Source organism: Carassius carassius, chromosome 13, assembly GCF_963082965.1.
Source record: "Carassius carassius chromosome 13, fCarCar2.1, whole genome shotgun sequence".
Taxonomy (NCBI): domain Eukaryota; kingdom Metazoa; phylum Chordata; class Actinopteri; order Cypriniformes; family Cyprinidae; genus Carassius; species Carassius carassius.
Window position 1 is genome coordinate 18,288,732 of NC_081767.1, and position 15,117 is coordinate 18,303,848.

The 15,117-nt window shown below is 36.4% G+C and overlaps 1 protein-coding gene across 1 annotated transcript; it reads right to left on the reverse strand.

Annotated features, from left to right (window-relative positions):
- Positions 1-1,336: 1,336 nt before the first annotated feature.
- LOC132156021 (inositol-trisphosphate 3-kinase A-like) lies at positions 1,337-12,143 on the reverse strand. Its single transcript, XM_059564822.1, has 7 exons — positions 11,256-12,143; positions 4,578-4,677; positions 4,252-4,465; positions 3,872-4,076; positions 2,479-2,580; positions 2,022-2,093; positions 1,337-1,868 (listed from the first exon to the last, which is right to left on the reverse strand). Exons 1-7 carry the CDS (start codon positions 12,042-12,044, stop codon positions 1,653-1,655), a joined length of 1,698 nt encoding a protein of 565 aa, XP_059420805.1. The 5' UTR covers positions 12,045-12,143; the 3' UTR covers positions 1,337-1,652.
- Positions 12,144-15,117: the final 2,974 nt, after the last annotated feature.

A 15,117-nucleotide genomic window follows, 5' to 3' on the forward strand; every position in this document is an offset into this window, starting at 1 on the left:
CCACTCACGACAGAAAATACAATCTCTGAAGCAAGAAAAAAAAAAAAAAAAAAAAACAGTGGTAGAACACCAGATTTCGTAAACCAACATCAACAAAAAGTATCCAGATGAGGTAATCACTTTAATATGATCCTTGTTGTGTTATTGTGCAAGAGGATATCATCTTTTTTTTTGTCTGAAATTGAGTATTTCAGATTTACAACCTGAAGCAAACATGAAGTGACGATGGAAAAAAAGTTTTGTTTGTCTTTTTTTTATTTAAACCTGACCACAGCACCTAATTTGAGAACTACTGTGCATCGGCAGTGAGATGACATCAGCGGCCCTAACACTTACAATCCGCTCATGCACACCAAAATACATTTTCCACCACAGTTGAGAGATCAACCATCAGATTTGTTCATGCAAATAAGCCATGATCACTATGAAGCTGAACTCCTGCCTGTTATGGTGTCGAAAAATCTGATGTTGGAGGCCATTCTGCTGTGTCTACCAACACAAAAGCTCACAAAACTATTTATTTAAAGAAAAAAAAATCAGTTTAATAGTCATTGGTCCACATAAAGAGGGTTAACCTCTCAGACTTAATCTGAATTTGCATGCATTTGGCTAACTTAGAAACCAAACCATATGTCTAACACTGCAAACAGGCCCGTCTGATTGGTTACCTTAAAAACCAATGAAACAAGTGTGAACAAGCTGTTCCAGCAACAAGTGTATGACTATCAATTATACCTGTTAGCTTTTGTGTCTTTGTAACCATGGCTAGTTTTAAGAAACACTGCATCTATTTCTCATCAATAAAATACAATCTTGGTAGGGTTTAGCTGTCCTCGTTGGTAAGTTAAGTGCAAAAAAATGTTTGTGCTGAACTCTACTACCTTATTTCTGACGAACGCCAATCTGTTAACTGTTTGGTAGTAATTGAACTTCTGCCTTGTTGACTGAGCCGTTTAAATGGTGATAGTCTGCTAAATTCAACAGGACATATGAGTCATGGAAATATCATACCTGATATGCGTCAACAAGATTAGACGACCACAGGAAATTAAAAAAAAAAAAAAGCGGTAGTCGGCCTGTAGTTTTGCACTTGGACCACGTTTCAGAAATAAATGAGGTAAGGGTTAAGACTACAGAAATAAAACAAAATGAAAGCAAAAACCTTAATTATTATAATATACATGTATAAAGAAAAATTAAATTAGTACTATTTACATAACCATGAAAAACCCAAAGAAAATTTTACAGGGAAAACGAAACAAAAAAGCACATTCCAGTTTGATAGTGTTATCATTTTTGTAGGTAAAGAAAAAAAAAAAAATGAACGTGCCATTCATGAATAAACATCGCGGTGCGCCCTTAAAACGATAGTTCTGTTGCTCCTCAAGTCTGTTTGGGTTCAGTATCTGTCTTTTGACTGTGGTGGAGCTTCTGTGGATCTGCAGGACCACACGTGCAAAAAAAAAAAAAAGAAACAAAAAGCTTGTCGACAAAATGTGCTAGACTTTTTCCACTCGTATTTTGTTCGCTTTTATCTCTCCGACAGCTCGAGAGCACACTCATCTCAGGACTAGTATCCTGTTGTGTGCCTCCCTCCATCAGCATGTCCCTACACGTGATGCTTCGGGCTTAGGCACGTTTCTGTGCATCCATCAGGGTGAGGTCGCGTCCTGCAGCATGTCTCCAAAGATCTGAATGAGGTTGTCCAGACCCCACAGGTACCCGTCCTCACGGTTTCCCTCAGCCCAGGGTGTGCGGTGGTCCAGGGTTTGGGGTGGTGGCAGTGGGACGGTTTTACCGAAGTCTATCATCCATACTCGGGCCAGGCCTGAAGCATCGTGCACGAACAGCAAAGAACTCCCAACCACCTGATGAGAAACAAAACAGTGTCTTACAGTTGTACATTTACAGGGCAAAGTTTTAAGCTTATGAAACATGACTTCTTGTGTTCCAGAGATAAAAATTCATTTGGCCCGGGGCAGGAAAAACATTTCACAACATGGAAAGAACAGATTCCTCACCTCATGTGTCCTGAAGAACTCTGACGTCTCTAGAGCGTTGCGCAGCTCCTCCAGCCTCTGTAGATAACTCCTCTGAAAGAAGAAAAAAAAAGACAACTGTAACTACCCACTGCCAGTTCTTGGATCCAGATTGGTTAATACAGCTTTCCAGTGCTGCTAAAATGCATAATAAAGCACTATTGCAAAAAACACCTGGAAGTTCTGTAGAGTACATTACAATATAGGTATAGAAATTATGAATATGCTTTCCACATAGTAACACCTGTCAGCTATAACTACAGTAATAATGTAGTAGGGTCTAATTTTACAGTCACTGAAGGTCAAAAGAGCACTTCAGAGAAAGCAACATTATACGTTTTTTCTTATCAAATAAAACAGGAAAGTAATTGGCTAAATGTAATGAAGTAAAAGCTCCAGTGCAGTGTTAAAACAGTTCATTTCCTTTGAGGCAGCGTACCAGTAACTGTGTGTTTCCATCCACAAAGTCACACAAGACCTTCATCACCTGCTCCTTATGTTTGGTTTTTTTAAAGTTGGTGTTGCATGTGCCATCTGCTTTCTAAACAGAAACACAAAGAGTGTGAACAGAGTTGAAGAGTTTTAATAGTAACAAAAAAGTGCACTTGTCAATTTCATATCTATAAACAGCAAACATGCATTCAGGAAGTAGCTATGTCACCATTTATACTTAGATCACAAATAACAACTCATTGATTTTACTAAATCACATCTATAAATAGGTTGTTTAATTAATGTTGTTATCTGTATCTCTTAAAATTATATATATATATATATATATAGTGTTCCCGTGGCTCAAGTGGTAGAACATTGTGTTAGCAAGGTTGGGGGTTTGAATCCCAGGGAACACATGTTAGGAGAAAATTGTTAGCCTGAATGCAATGTAAGTCGCTTTGGATAAAAGCGTCTGCTAAATACATAAATGTAAATATATATATATGTTTTTTAATGAAGTCTCTTATGCTCATCAATGCTGCATTTATTTGATTAAATATACAGAAAAAAATTTAATCTTGATGGTTTCTGATGAAATGATGGTTTCTATTATAATATCTTTTTAAATATAGTTTATTTCTGTGATGCAAAGCTTAATTTCTATCAGCCATTATTCCAGTGTAATGTGTCACATGATCCTTCAGAAATCATTCTAATATGCTGATTTATTATTAGAATTATCAATGTTGGCAACAGTTGTGCTGCCAAATATTTTTGGAAAGTGCGATACTTTTTCCAGGATTCTTTGATGAATAAAAAGTTAAAAAGAACAGAGTTTAAAAGAACAAAATATAAATCTTTTCTAACAATATAAATCTTTGCTATCACTTCTTATCAATTTAACACATCCTTGCTGAATAAAAGTTTACATTTCTTTCAAAATAAGAATGAATAAAAAATGAGTGACCCCAAATTTTTGAACTCTAGAGAATATTGTTAGAAAAAGAATCCTGTAAGAATCCTGAAAAAAAAAAAAAAGTATTACAGGTTCCAAAAAAATATTAAGCAGCACTGATAGAAAATCAGCATATCAGAAAGATTTCTGAAGGATCATGTGACACTGAAGACTGGAGTAATTTCAAGCTTTGCGTCACAGGAATAAATTAGATTTTAAATGTATACCAAAATAGAAAAAAGTTATTTTACATCATAATAATATTTCACAATACTACATTTTTTCCCTGTATTTTTGATCAAATAAATGCAGCCTTGATGAGCATAACAGACTCCTGTAAAAAAAAAAAAAAAAAAATGTAAATGTTCTGATCCCAAACGTTTGACTGGTAGTGTATATTATATAAACTCTTTCAGTTATGTTTGCACTCATGATCTCTCACCTTGATGCCCTCTATGCGGAAGCCAAGAGTGGCGGTGGAGCTCAGTGTCTCCCTCCACTGCATGTATCGAGGTTTGAGAACCGCCTGCTGGGCTCTTTCCTCTGGACTGGGTGCTCCTGGATCCACTGCCACCATTTTTTCATACATGTCCTTCCTAAGACGAGGACGCTCACGAGCCTTCACCAGCTCTTCTTCCAGGTATGTCCTGTGGTTAAAAAACAGACCCAATTAATCAAACCACAGCCTTCACACATCAGTTTGTGACATCACCCTCACTCTGCCATCCTCTGCATGTGTGCGTCTTATTCTTTACTATATATTTGGTTTGTTTGGTTGGGGCATTTTTTTCTATTCTTGTTAATCTCTAAGCTTTTTCTCACCTGCTTCCCATCTTGCAATCCATGATTGAAGGGGAGTCGAAGTGTGTCAGCAGATCATCCATAAGGTTGTAATCCTGGTCGTTCTGCTGCACAGTACCATAGTATCCAGGAACAAATGGCTGGAGGTTGTCATTCATCAGCTTCTCGAGACACTGCTGCTCACATTCACAATACTTCTTCAACAGTTTCCCATACTCGCCTGCCTGGAAATGATCTACACCCCAAGAGGCAAAAACAGGGTTCATTTCATCAGTCCAAAATGACGGGCGGCAGTCTTTTCAGATACAAGCCTTTTCCTCAATACAAGAATGAGAAGTTGTTTTTACCTGCGTGGCCCGCGAGCTGAACCCAAGGATATAGTTTCTTAAATGAAACCACAAATGGAGAGCAATGCACCATGGTCTTTAACTTCCTCCACGATTTAGCCTAAAATCAAAGATCGCATATGCACAGATGAGACGTTTTCTTTCATTTATAAATCATTTTTAAAACAGAACAGACTAAATATGTAAAACCGATACTGATTTGTGAAACAAACCACATCTTTTACTCTCTAAACAAACATTGACTTGAGTTTCAGTAAAAATGTTTTTTTTTTTTCAGGCATTGGATCTTAAGTCCCAGACTGAGGTCTTTATCAGTGACATGAGGTCAACAAAGAAGCCGTGACGCACACGGTCTCACAGATTAAAGGTTATTGATTACACGGCTCTGATCGATGACAAATGTGTGCGTGTGGAAAAATGACATAACCCAGCTGTTTGCACGGGAACTAAAAAAAAACCTCTTCACGAATTCCTGGGATGCCACTCAAACTTTCACATTCACAATCACTGACAACTTCCTTCCCATAATTCCTTAAATGTTTTTTGCTTTGACGGGTACACAGAAACAACGTAAAAGCTCTTCCTGGAATGAGCAGTTTACAGAATATTCTTGGTACCTGACCTTATATAACTTGTGAAAAACTTATATACAAATACTGGAGAACACTACTTAAAATAATAATAATAAAAATAAAGTTGAAAAAATATATACAATTAAAACAATTATATAATTATTATAACAAATCACAACAACCATTTTTAATTACATCATTTTATATTAAATTGGGAAAATGCAAAAAAAAATTAAATAATAATAATAATAATTTCTCCCCTCTCTCAGGTCTCTTTTCTTTATTTTCCCTCTTACAGTTCATACATTCATTCCCTCTTTCAACGTGTGCTCTGTAAATTCAACAGCTCTCTCTCCACACTTAGATGTAATTCAGTCTGTCCTCTTTGTTTCTGACTGACCCCCTTTGACGACACTATAGTCAACAGAAGACACACGACGCCTCATATAAAGCCTTTCTTCCTGTCCTTCTGCCTAGTTATACACACTTCTTAAAACTTCAGGCAAAGTATTAATTACAATTCACCATATGCCCTGCAGTTTATGAACGGAAACGGTATTTCATGTGTTTAGACATGAACATTTATTGCCCAAAATGTCTTTATCTATTGTGAAAATTCAAACTGGTCATATCCACCACTGTTAAACAATTACACCATAATGTTTAATGTTTCTATACCTCATATTGAGTGTAAAATATGCTAACGACTGATGACTCTCATACCATTCTGATCATTCCAGGCCTTCAGGAGAGTCACAGTGAGATCAAACCTTGGGTCAAAGGTCAAACCCACCCTGGACAAACAGAGCCGCTCTATCTTCATGTCTGACTTATCTCAAGGACTCACACACACACACACACACACACACACACACACACACACACACACAAAGAGGGTTTATTTCAGGGTCATTTGTCAGGTTACTTTTGTTATTGGACATATCTACTGCATATCTGATCCAGAGAACACAGAACCCTTTTATTACAGTTTATATCTTTTATTACAACACACTAAACATTACTGATCCCAAACTTTTGAATGGTATTATGTCTTACAAAAAAAAAAAAAAAAAAAACGAAATGTATATAAAAGCTGTTTCACTGCTTAATATTTGAAAAAAATTATTTCTTCCAACTAAAACTCATGTAGTGCAACTAATATGAAGACAGAAACGAAAAGCAAAACTAAAAAGGAAACGATATTATACCCCACCATAAAACGTGACTTATTGAGAAGACAAGGTTAGTCCAGGATGTAAAATATCATGCACTGCTCCTCTTCAAAACATAGATGGGTCAAAGACGTTAAGATGTCCGCATCAAAAGAAATGTACAAAAGAGATTTTGTGTCCATAGAAAGCACATTAAATGTAAGTTAAATGTCTACTTTTAAGGTTTCAAATAAGTTTTTGGAGAATAAAATGTCAATTTTGTTAAAATAATGTTATATTGTCATTCAGTGTGACACAATATTTATGCAAAAATTCAAACAACATGCTTATTCTGACGTGTACATATTAAAATATCTAAAAGAATAATGGAGCATATTAAATTTTATTGTGTTTTAAATTAGTAAAAAATTCTTACTGACAAATTGGCAAATGTTAAAAATGTCAAATTACAACTCATTAGTATTTGGGGTGAAAGTAATTAGTCTTTTAATATGTCATAAATTGATTTTTGTTGTAAATGTGCCTGACAAGCTTGTTACACTGAATGACATTTTACTGGGTGTCTTCTGTAAAACACGGGAAAATGTATGATATTTATTTTTTGCTCATAAAAACAAGTTTTTTTATGCTTAAACACTTTTTTTCGTCTTTGACCCAGATTTTTATGACTTATTATTTTGTGATATTTGTAATAAAATGGTTTTTAAAATACTCATGTATTCAGGAAAATAGGTTGTTACTTTGTACTTAATTGTTTCACCACATTGATCGTCACACCAAATGGGATGTCATGAAATGGATTTTCTTTGAAAAGAATATAACATGGACACTACTATTTGTCATTGACCTTTTTGCCAAATCGACCCAGCAGTGTGTGCACGTGTGTGTGAACCGTGAAGGTCTCTTACCAGGCAAGCAAGACAAATCAATCGCAGACAGAAAATGTATGAGCATATACAAAGCATGCACAACCACACACTTCAAACAAACATGCAGAGACCCACGAGCCCCGCACTGCCCTGTAACCACACATGCATCCGGGAAGCAGACTGAGCTGTCACACACTCACATCATGTGCATGGAGCACTGATTCTCTCTGTCTCTGTCTCTCTTTCGCTTACATGCACTTCTGCAGCTCAGATGTCTCTCTTATCAGATCTTTCTCGGATGTCTCCCCTACACCACCCCTCTCTGATCCTAACCCACCGTCCTCTGCTAGCTCCCATGAAGCACATGCACTCGTCCTGACACACGTCCATTCACTCCCTTCTTACTACACTGACAAGATTATAAAGAAATGTGTAAAAGAATAGGTAAACAATGTCATGATATGAGGGCATTGCTATGTGGTGGCTAGGGTTATTTGGGTGCTTGCTTTTACTTACTACCCCAAATGGACCTTGTTGCATTTTTATATTTCCATTTTAGTTTTGGTTTTAGTAATTTTGTAAAGTGCTTTTGTCTTTTTTTATTAGTTTTAATAGTAATTTTTAAATTTTAGTACTTATTAAATTGCTTTTTTTAGTAAGTACGAGCGATTCAAATCAAGTTACAGTGTTGCCTGTCTTGGCAAACACTACTAATGTAATAAATGTGTTTTTCTGGGCTGCTTGTGTTTGAACACGCTGTAAAAACCCCACCCACCCCATCACCCACCTCCTCCCTCACTGCAGCCATCCAATTTCCACTTCTCCCCTCCATCTCGTACTTTTGATTTGTCTCTCTTTCTCACTCTCCGTGTCATTTCAAAGAAGTTCTGAAAGCATTTTCATAACAAAGACAAAACCTGTCCAACAGCTTCACACCCTCAGAGAGTAAAAGAGCCAGGAACACTGAGACCGAGACAGCTAGTCGTATCTAGTATGGAGTCTTTCCCTTTGTCTTAGAAGTAGTGGAGCAAGTTTATGGCGGGAAATGAATTGTTTACATCATCGCAAAGTGCAAAGATGCGGGATTTGTTCAGCAGGAAGGGAGTCAAAAGTATATTGCGCATACACACAGCTGTAAACAAATCTTTGTCATGACCACTGAAGTAAGACAAGAAACAGATTAAGAAAGAGAAGAAGAAACAGAAATGAGAAGCAACACCATATATGGATTCATGGTTACTTAGCGACAAAGGAACCGCCCACAACTCAGTTTTCCATGACAGTGTGAGTGACGATGGCTCAGTGATGGCATCTGAATGTGTGTCTGTGTGAGTAGGCCTGGGGATGTCAACAAACTGACAAAAAAATACAAATAATTGTGAATATGCAGCGTGGATTAGTTAAATGTAAAGCAAACGCAAAGGAAAAAGGTTTGTACACAATAACAAACAAAATAAACTCTGACAGGGCCATCAAGATTTTCTTAGGCTTATTACAATGTGACTGATAAATAAATAAAATGACTCTGAATTATTTTATCATGCGAGAAGAATCGTGCAGTGACATGAGAGACTAGCACTTCGATGCAAACTACCATTTAAAAGTTTAAAAAAAATTTTTTTTATACTTTTATTCAATAAGGAAACATTAGGAAGATCATTGATTTGGATCTTTAAAAAAAAAAGAGCATTACGGTTTCCACAAAAATATTCAGAAGCACAACTGTTTTCAACATGGATAATAATAATAATAATAGTAAAAGGTTCTGGATCACCATATTAGCTTATTAGAATGATTCTTGGATCATGTGACACTGCCATCACAGAAATAAATGACATTTTAAAACAATCAAATAGAAAACAGTTAATAAGAGTTGTAATAATATTTCATAATATATCGGTTTTTCTGATCAAATAAAATGTAGCCTTGGTGAGGATAAAATATTAATTTCTAAAACATTTTAACAATATTTCAGATGCTTTTGAACGGTAGGAAATGGTTTTCTCAGTACTAGTCATTTAAAAACTGTAGCGCTCATTACTAAAATATCTGACCATAGAATGCTGCCTTTGACCAATCAGAATCCAGAATATTCCAGTATTCCATAGAACCATCTAATAAAGAAATATGTTGTTTGCAATCCGGAAAAAAAAAGTGCAGGAAGGATTGAGAGATTATGAGGAGCCAGCGGACTTCCTGACAGTCATTCTCCTAGGACTGATTCATCCTGATTCACGGATCAGCCAGATATACACAAAACATTAACGTTAATCATTTGGACACTGGGAGACTGAGCAGGAAATTGGAGATTAGCACAGAACTGCTGATGAACTGTATATTGTATGATATCAGGCCTGTTTCTGCGGACTCTGGTCATTGTACAGCAGATACATTCAAATGAGATGATTCACACAGGCTAACTCACTGTAAATTGGAGATAACTGTAAGACCTTTCAAATAAAACAACACTGTTTTATCCAAATTAACTCGAGCCACATTCAAAGTAATATACGCTGTATCAGAACAACAGTTCTTGAAATTATACCCATGACCTTTGTGTTGCTAGCGTCATGTTTTACCAATTGAGGTTTAGTAACAAGCTTTTTTTTAGTGCACAGATCACTAGATCAGTCAGTGGACATGAGTTTCTATTCTAATCAAGGTCAACAAATGTTTCATCAGAAATACGAAGTCACTCAAAGATTCAGTCTGTAACAGGAGCAAGTAAATGCTGCCCAGTTTCAGGTGGATTATACATCCAGACATAAAAACATACTGAGCACATGTCGAACTGACAAAGACACCAGGGATTTGAGTTTTTTTTTTTTTTCAGAGTTCGACTCTATCAGTCATCTATGAATGACTAGGACAGTGAGTGTATTATTAAGTCAATCAGTGACATTTGAAGATAATGGCACATTTGTATTTTTTTTTAGGTTCCAGAAACTATAGTTTCTATTCTTCACCCTCAGAGTTTCGTTCATATTTTAAAAACACCCCCATTAGCATTATAGGCATATCTTACTCACATTTTGTCTTTTCACATTTAAAAGCCAAATATAGCTACTAACTTTCCACAGAACACAAAAATCATCTCTCTAAAGAGTCTCACCCATCAACTGTTCCAAGAGCCAACAATATAATTATGAAACTTAAAAAAAAAAAAAGGTTTGCCAAGACTGGAAGCTCAGAAATAACGAAACTACAATATTTCAGTAACCTTTTTGATGAGTTCTAAAAGCCTAAGAGTTCTAGTAATGTATAAAATAGCAGGTTCTGGTTTTAGATGTGCATGTCAATGCATCTAAGATTCACCACTTTCACAATACAAAAGTTGGTGGTGCACAGATATGGAGCTAAAAATAGCTGTACTTTCTAATAAATAGTTTCGTTCTGACTCAGTTTTAGAACATTTTCTAAATCATCATTCTTGCATGCCTGCTGAAGCTTAAGAATCACTACAGATCAACAGCAACTCAATAACATCGCAGTTGTAGATATAATGTTGAGAAGTTCAATAACAGGCAGCACAAGACCCCATGTCTGCTACAGGACATGACAATAAAGTTGATAATACAGTGTTGGTGCACAAACTTCTCAAAAGCCCTTCCACTAGCCTAACCTTCCCCAAAAAATGTAATTCTATTAAAGGTTAAATGTATATTAATTGCTATTATCTGAACTCAGGAGTGCATTTCTGACATACTTAAGTAGGACTTACATCTTTATACATCTACTGTGTGTTAAATATGGTTACGGTGTACCACTGAATGTACTGACAAGAATTCATGATAAATGTATGCCATGACTTAAGACACGTAGTCGTGGAAGTGGACTCAGGTGACCTTTTATTTAATGAATATTAAATTGTCTACAAGTCCTGTACACTTTTAAGGCTTAAAAGTACACTAGACGAGCACATTCAATACAATTAAGCTCACTTCTTTTTCACAGGGGTAACACTATCCATTATGAAAAAAAAATGAAGAAGAAAAAAACACATGCAACAGATCAATCTATATAATGGGAATTTGAAAATAATAAGGACTGAATCTGGACACCTACCCCTGTCAGTTCATCAGGACTGCCGATCATGTTGGGGGACAGACTGCCGGGCTCAAGGTCACTGCCCGTGAAATCATCCTCAGATTCCTCAAACGACGAGGCAGAAGATAATCCAGCAGAGGAGGAGCTGGACAGTTTCCTGTGGAGCAGAGAGGGCGCAGGGGAGCCTCCGCAGCCGCTGTCCGAGCAGGGCGAGTCCTCATCGGGATGCAGGTCCAGTGAAAAGCCGCCCATGCTTAAAGTCAAATCACCGATGTGCGGACTGTCCTGACCGGGTCCAAAATCATCATGGGTGACTATCAGTTTGGGAATAATCCTAGGGAACGGGTTTGAAGCGTGTTGCTCCACTTCTCCACCCAGCCGACCTGACACGGAGAAGGGTTGCAACGTACTTTTGGTCATTTTATGGTTTGCTAACGGAGACGAACAGCTGAAGTCTACTAAAAAGTCTGGTGTGTTCAGGCACTGGTTCACATTTTCCTCCGAAACTCTGCCTGGAGTCACGGCACCTCCTTCTGAGACTCTTTCCATGTCCCACGGCGAGACGCAAAACTCATGGCTCTCCTCACGTTCTCCTTTCTGTCCGCTTTGGGAATCCGAGACAGAACTCTCGAAGTCAGTCTCCCGACTCAGAAGTATCACGTTTTCGGTCGCATGCCGATTACCGGAAGAACTCGCGTTCGAAAAAAGTTTTAGCGGCTCGTGTACTCTCACATCCACAGAAGTCGCCCCCTCTTTAAAATCTTCTCGCCAGCACTTCTGAACAGATTGCAGCTCCTTTGTTTTCATCAGATTCTAGTCTAAGCGGTCACTGGTATGCGGCGAACAAAACACTACTTGCAGTGCACGCGCGCTCGTGTGGAGCTCGCGAATGATGCCGCTGCTGGATGATGATTGGCCCTTACTGCGTACCGTACAGACACATGGCCCTTTAAATGCCACGCCCATCGCCCAACGCTGCCACACTGACAGAGGTCTTTAACAGAAATATGTATTATTATTATTATTATTATTATTATTATTATTATTATTATTATTATTATTATTATTATTATTAAAGGGGCAGGACTATATATATAAAATTAAAAGCAAAAAGACATGTCATATGTACCACAACCCGAAAGGGACATTTCTAGAATTACTAAAAGCTCTTATACTTGTTAAAAAGTATGAACTATTAATCAGAGGGGCAGAAGGTATTCATATTTCTCAGAAGTACTGATCGTACTCATCATTCAGAGACCTTAGAAATGCATGTATTAAATATTATACACTAAGGTTCATAGGGCTTCTGTTGAGGCAATGTGCAATATTTGAAAAAAGGAAAAACTAAGTGCTCTTCATCAATAGAATCCCATTTGAATCATAGGGAAATGCTGTATTATTCTTCCAATGCATTTTGATATTTGTCTCTCTCTAGAGTTTAAAGAGGGGAAGTACAACGTCTAAACCTTCTATAAATAATATGGTAACATACTGATGATTGTTGTTGTTGTTGTTGTTCCACAGAAGAGTAAAAGTAACACAGATTTGGAAGGACATGATGGTGAGTAAATAATGGCAGAATTGTTATTTTTGCCATGAACTATTCCATTAACTAAGCAGCTTTTGTAAAAGCTACACCACCCTGCATACATTCTTGTTTGCTCATCTTTACACAATTATTGCCAAACTGTATTACTGTAAGCAACCTGACACAATGACCTCAAGACATCTCTCAAGACAAGACCAACCTCACCACAATTGCAAGCTATTCAGTACAAACCACAAAAGAGCAAGAATTGTGACATTAATAAAAATGCATTACATTTACTTGATATTTAATATTAACAAAATGAAACAGTCAAATGAAATGAAATGGAAATTTTACCAATGTGCACAGTTCTGTAAATACTGATATATATGTATAGGTTGCTGTATTATTGTGGCATAACACTCTTTCTGAGGTACAGGAAGTGTGAATTTCAGTAAGAAGAGCTCTTGCTGTGAGGCTGCATGACAAACCACAATGATGGCAAGCCATTCTGCATGCCTTTTTTGACCTATATTAAGACTGATGCTTAGAGAACTAAATAAGCCTACGTCAGGCAAGTATTTCTGATCTGTTAAGGTTTTTACTCGCATTGGTATGTCAGAGGAAATGGCCAGTAAAGTAGTTCTACAGTATAATCCACACTTGCTCAAACGTTTTCAGTTTTGAAATAACTTCATACTTATTCAGCAAGGATGCATGCAAATAATCACAAGTAAAGACATTTATGATGTTATAAAAGATTTCTAATTCGAATAAATGGGTTATTTTGAACTTTCAATTCATCAAAGGATTCTGAAAAAAATAATTATAATAACAATGTTTAAACAAGAAATATTAAGTAGCTCAGCTGTTTTCAGCTGTGATTCAAATGAAATCAGCATATTAGAATGCTTCCTGAAGGATTGTGTGACAATAACGACTGGAGTAATGGCTGCTAAGAATTCAGCTTTGCCTTCAGAGGAATAAATACAATTTTAAAATATAATGTATTTAAGTTATTTTAAACTGTTATATTTCACAATATTCATGTTTTTACTGTATTTTTGGTCAAATAACAGAATAAATCCCACTAGATGTAAAACAATGTTTTTTTTTAACAGCTTAATAACACACTAAACTTGTGCTTACCGATTCCACCAGTATCAGATACTCCTCAATATGTTTTGCTTGAAAAATATGATGGCTGAAGTGAACATTGTTAACCTAGTTTTTCTTACTCATTATGAATCATGAGCCAATAAGGTCAACTGAAACTCCTTTCTCACCGGAGACAACCTTTGCTTCAAGTAGGAAAGAAGTCAGGACTGGACAGCTGAATAGGTTGATAAACACCTCCAGAGGTTTATGAACATTTATGAACTTTAGATCAAATTTACTAGTCCTCATTGTCCCTTCATAGTGTCCAGAGGAGCTCATGGACAAAATGAGAAACTATGAAAGAAATCACATAAGACTGCATTTTGTTTGATGACCACAGAAACCAAATGAATGTGGAAATTCTCAGATGTTACAAGAGAGCGGATGACACTTATATGATTCACCAGTCTTTTAGGGATTGAACAGGTAAGTATGCTTAATTAGAATAAACGGAGCATAAATGTCACAAGAGTTTTACTCAATGTCACACGATCCTCTTTTCTGACTATCTCAGTTTTATAGAACATTATTATTATGTTGTATTATAATAGTGTGTATCACACACACAAACACACAATAATTTATTATGTTTATTTTGTTCGTTTATTTTATTATCATTAAGTCTTCTTAATATGTCATTATTATTAATTAATATACTATTTAATAATGCATTATAAAAAATGCAGAAGTGAATAGCTGAATAGCTTCCTCTTTCTACAGCATATCAAACTGAGGCTTAAACCAGCAGGAGAAATGAGACCAATGCTCATTTAAAAACACCTTAAACCTTCGGTTCCCACAGTGAAAGCAGATCTGAATAGCAAACTGTAGACTGAGGTGGAGGGCAGTATCAGCACTTGACCATGCAGATTTACATGAAACATGAAAAGGAGAACTAGGAACAAAAGCGAAAAAGAGATTCTGAATAATGTTGTTTCACAAATGATTTTTTTTTTCTGCAAACTTAAATGGTTCAAAACACAGCCTTTTCTTGAGATACAGTCAGCAAACAAGCAGCAACATGTACAGGCAGTGATGTTTTAGGCATTTGTTTTTTTTCAGGAGCCCTTTGGGAATGTTTGAGAAAGGCTGGTCCAAATCATCATTATTATTTTGAATAATTTTATTGTAATGTCAGATAGTTATATAACTGTTTCAGCACTATAATTCAGGTATAACGCTCAGAGACAA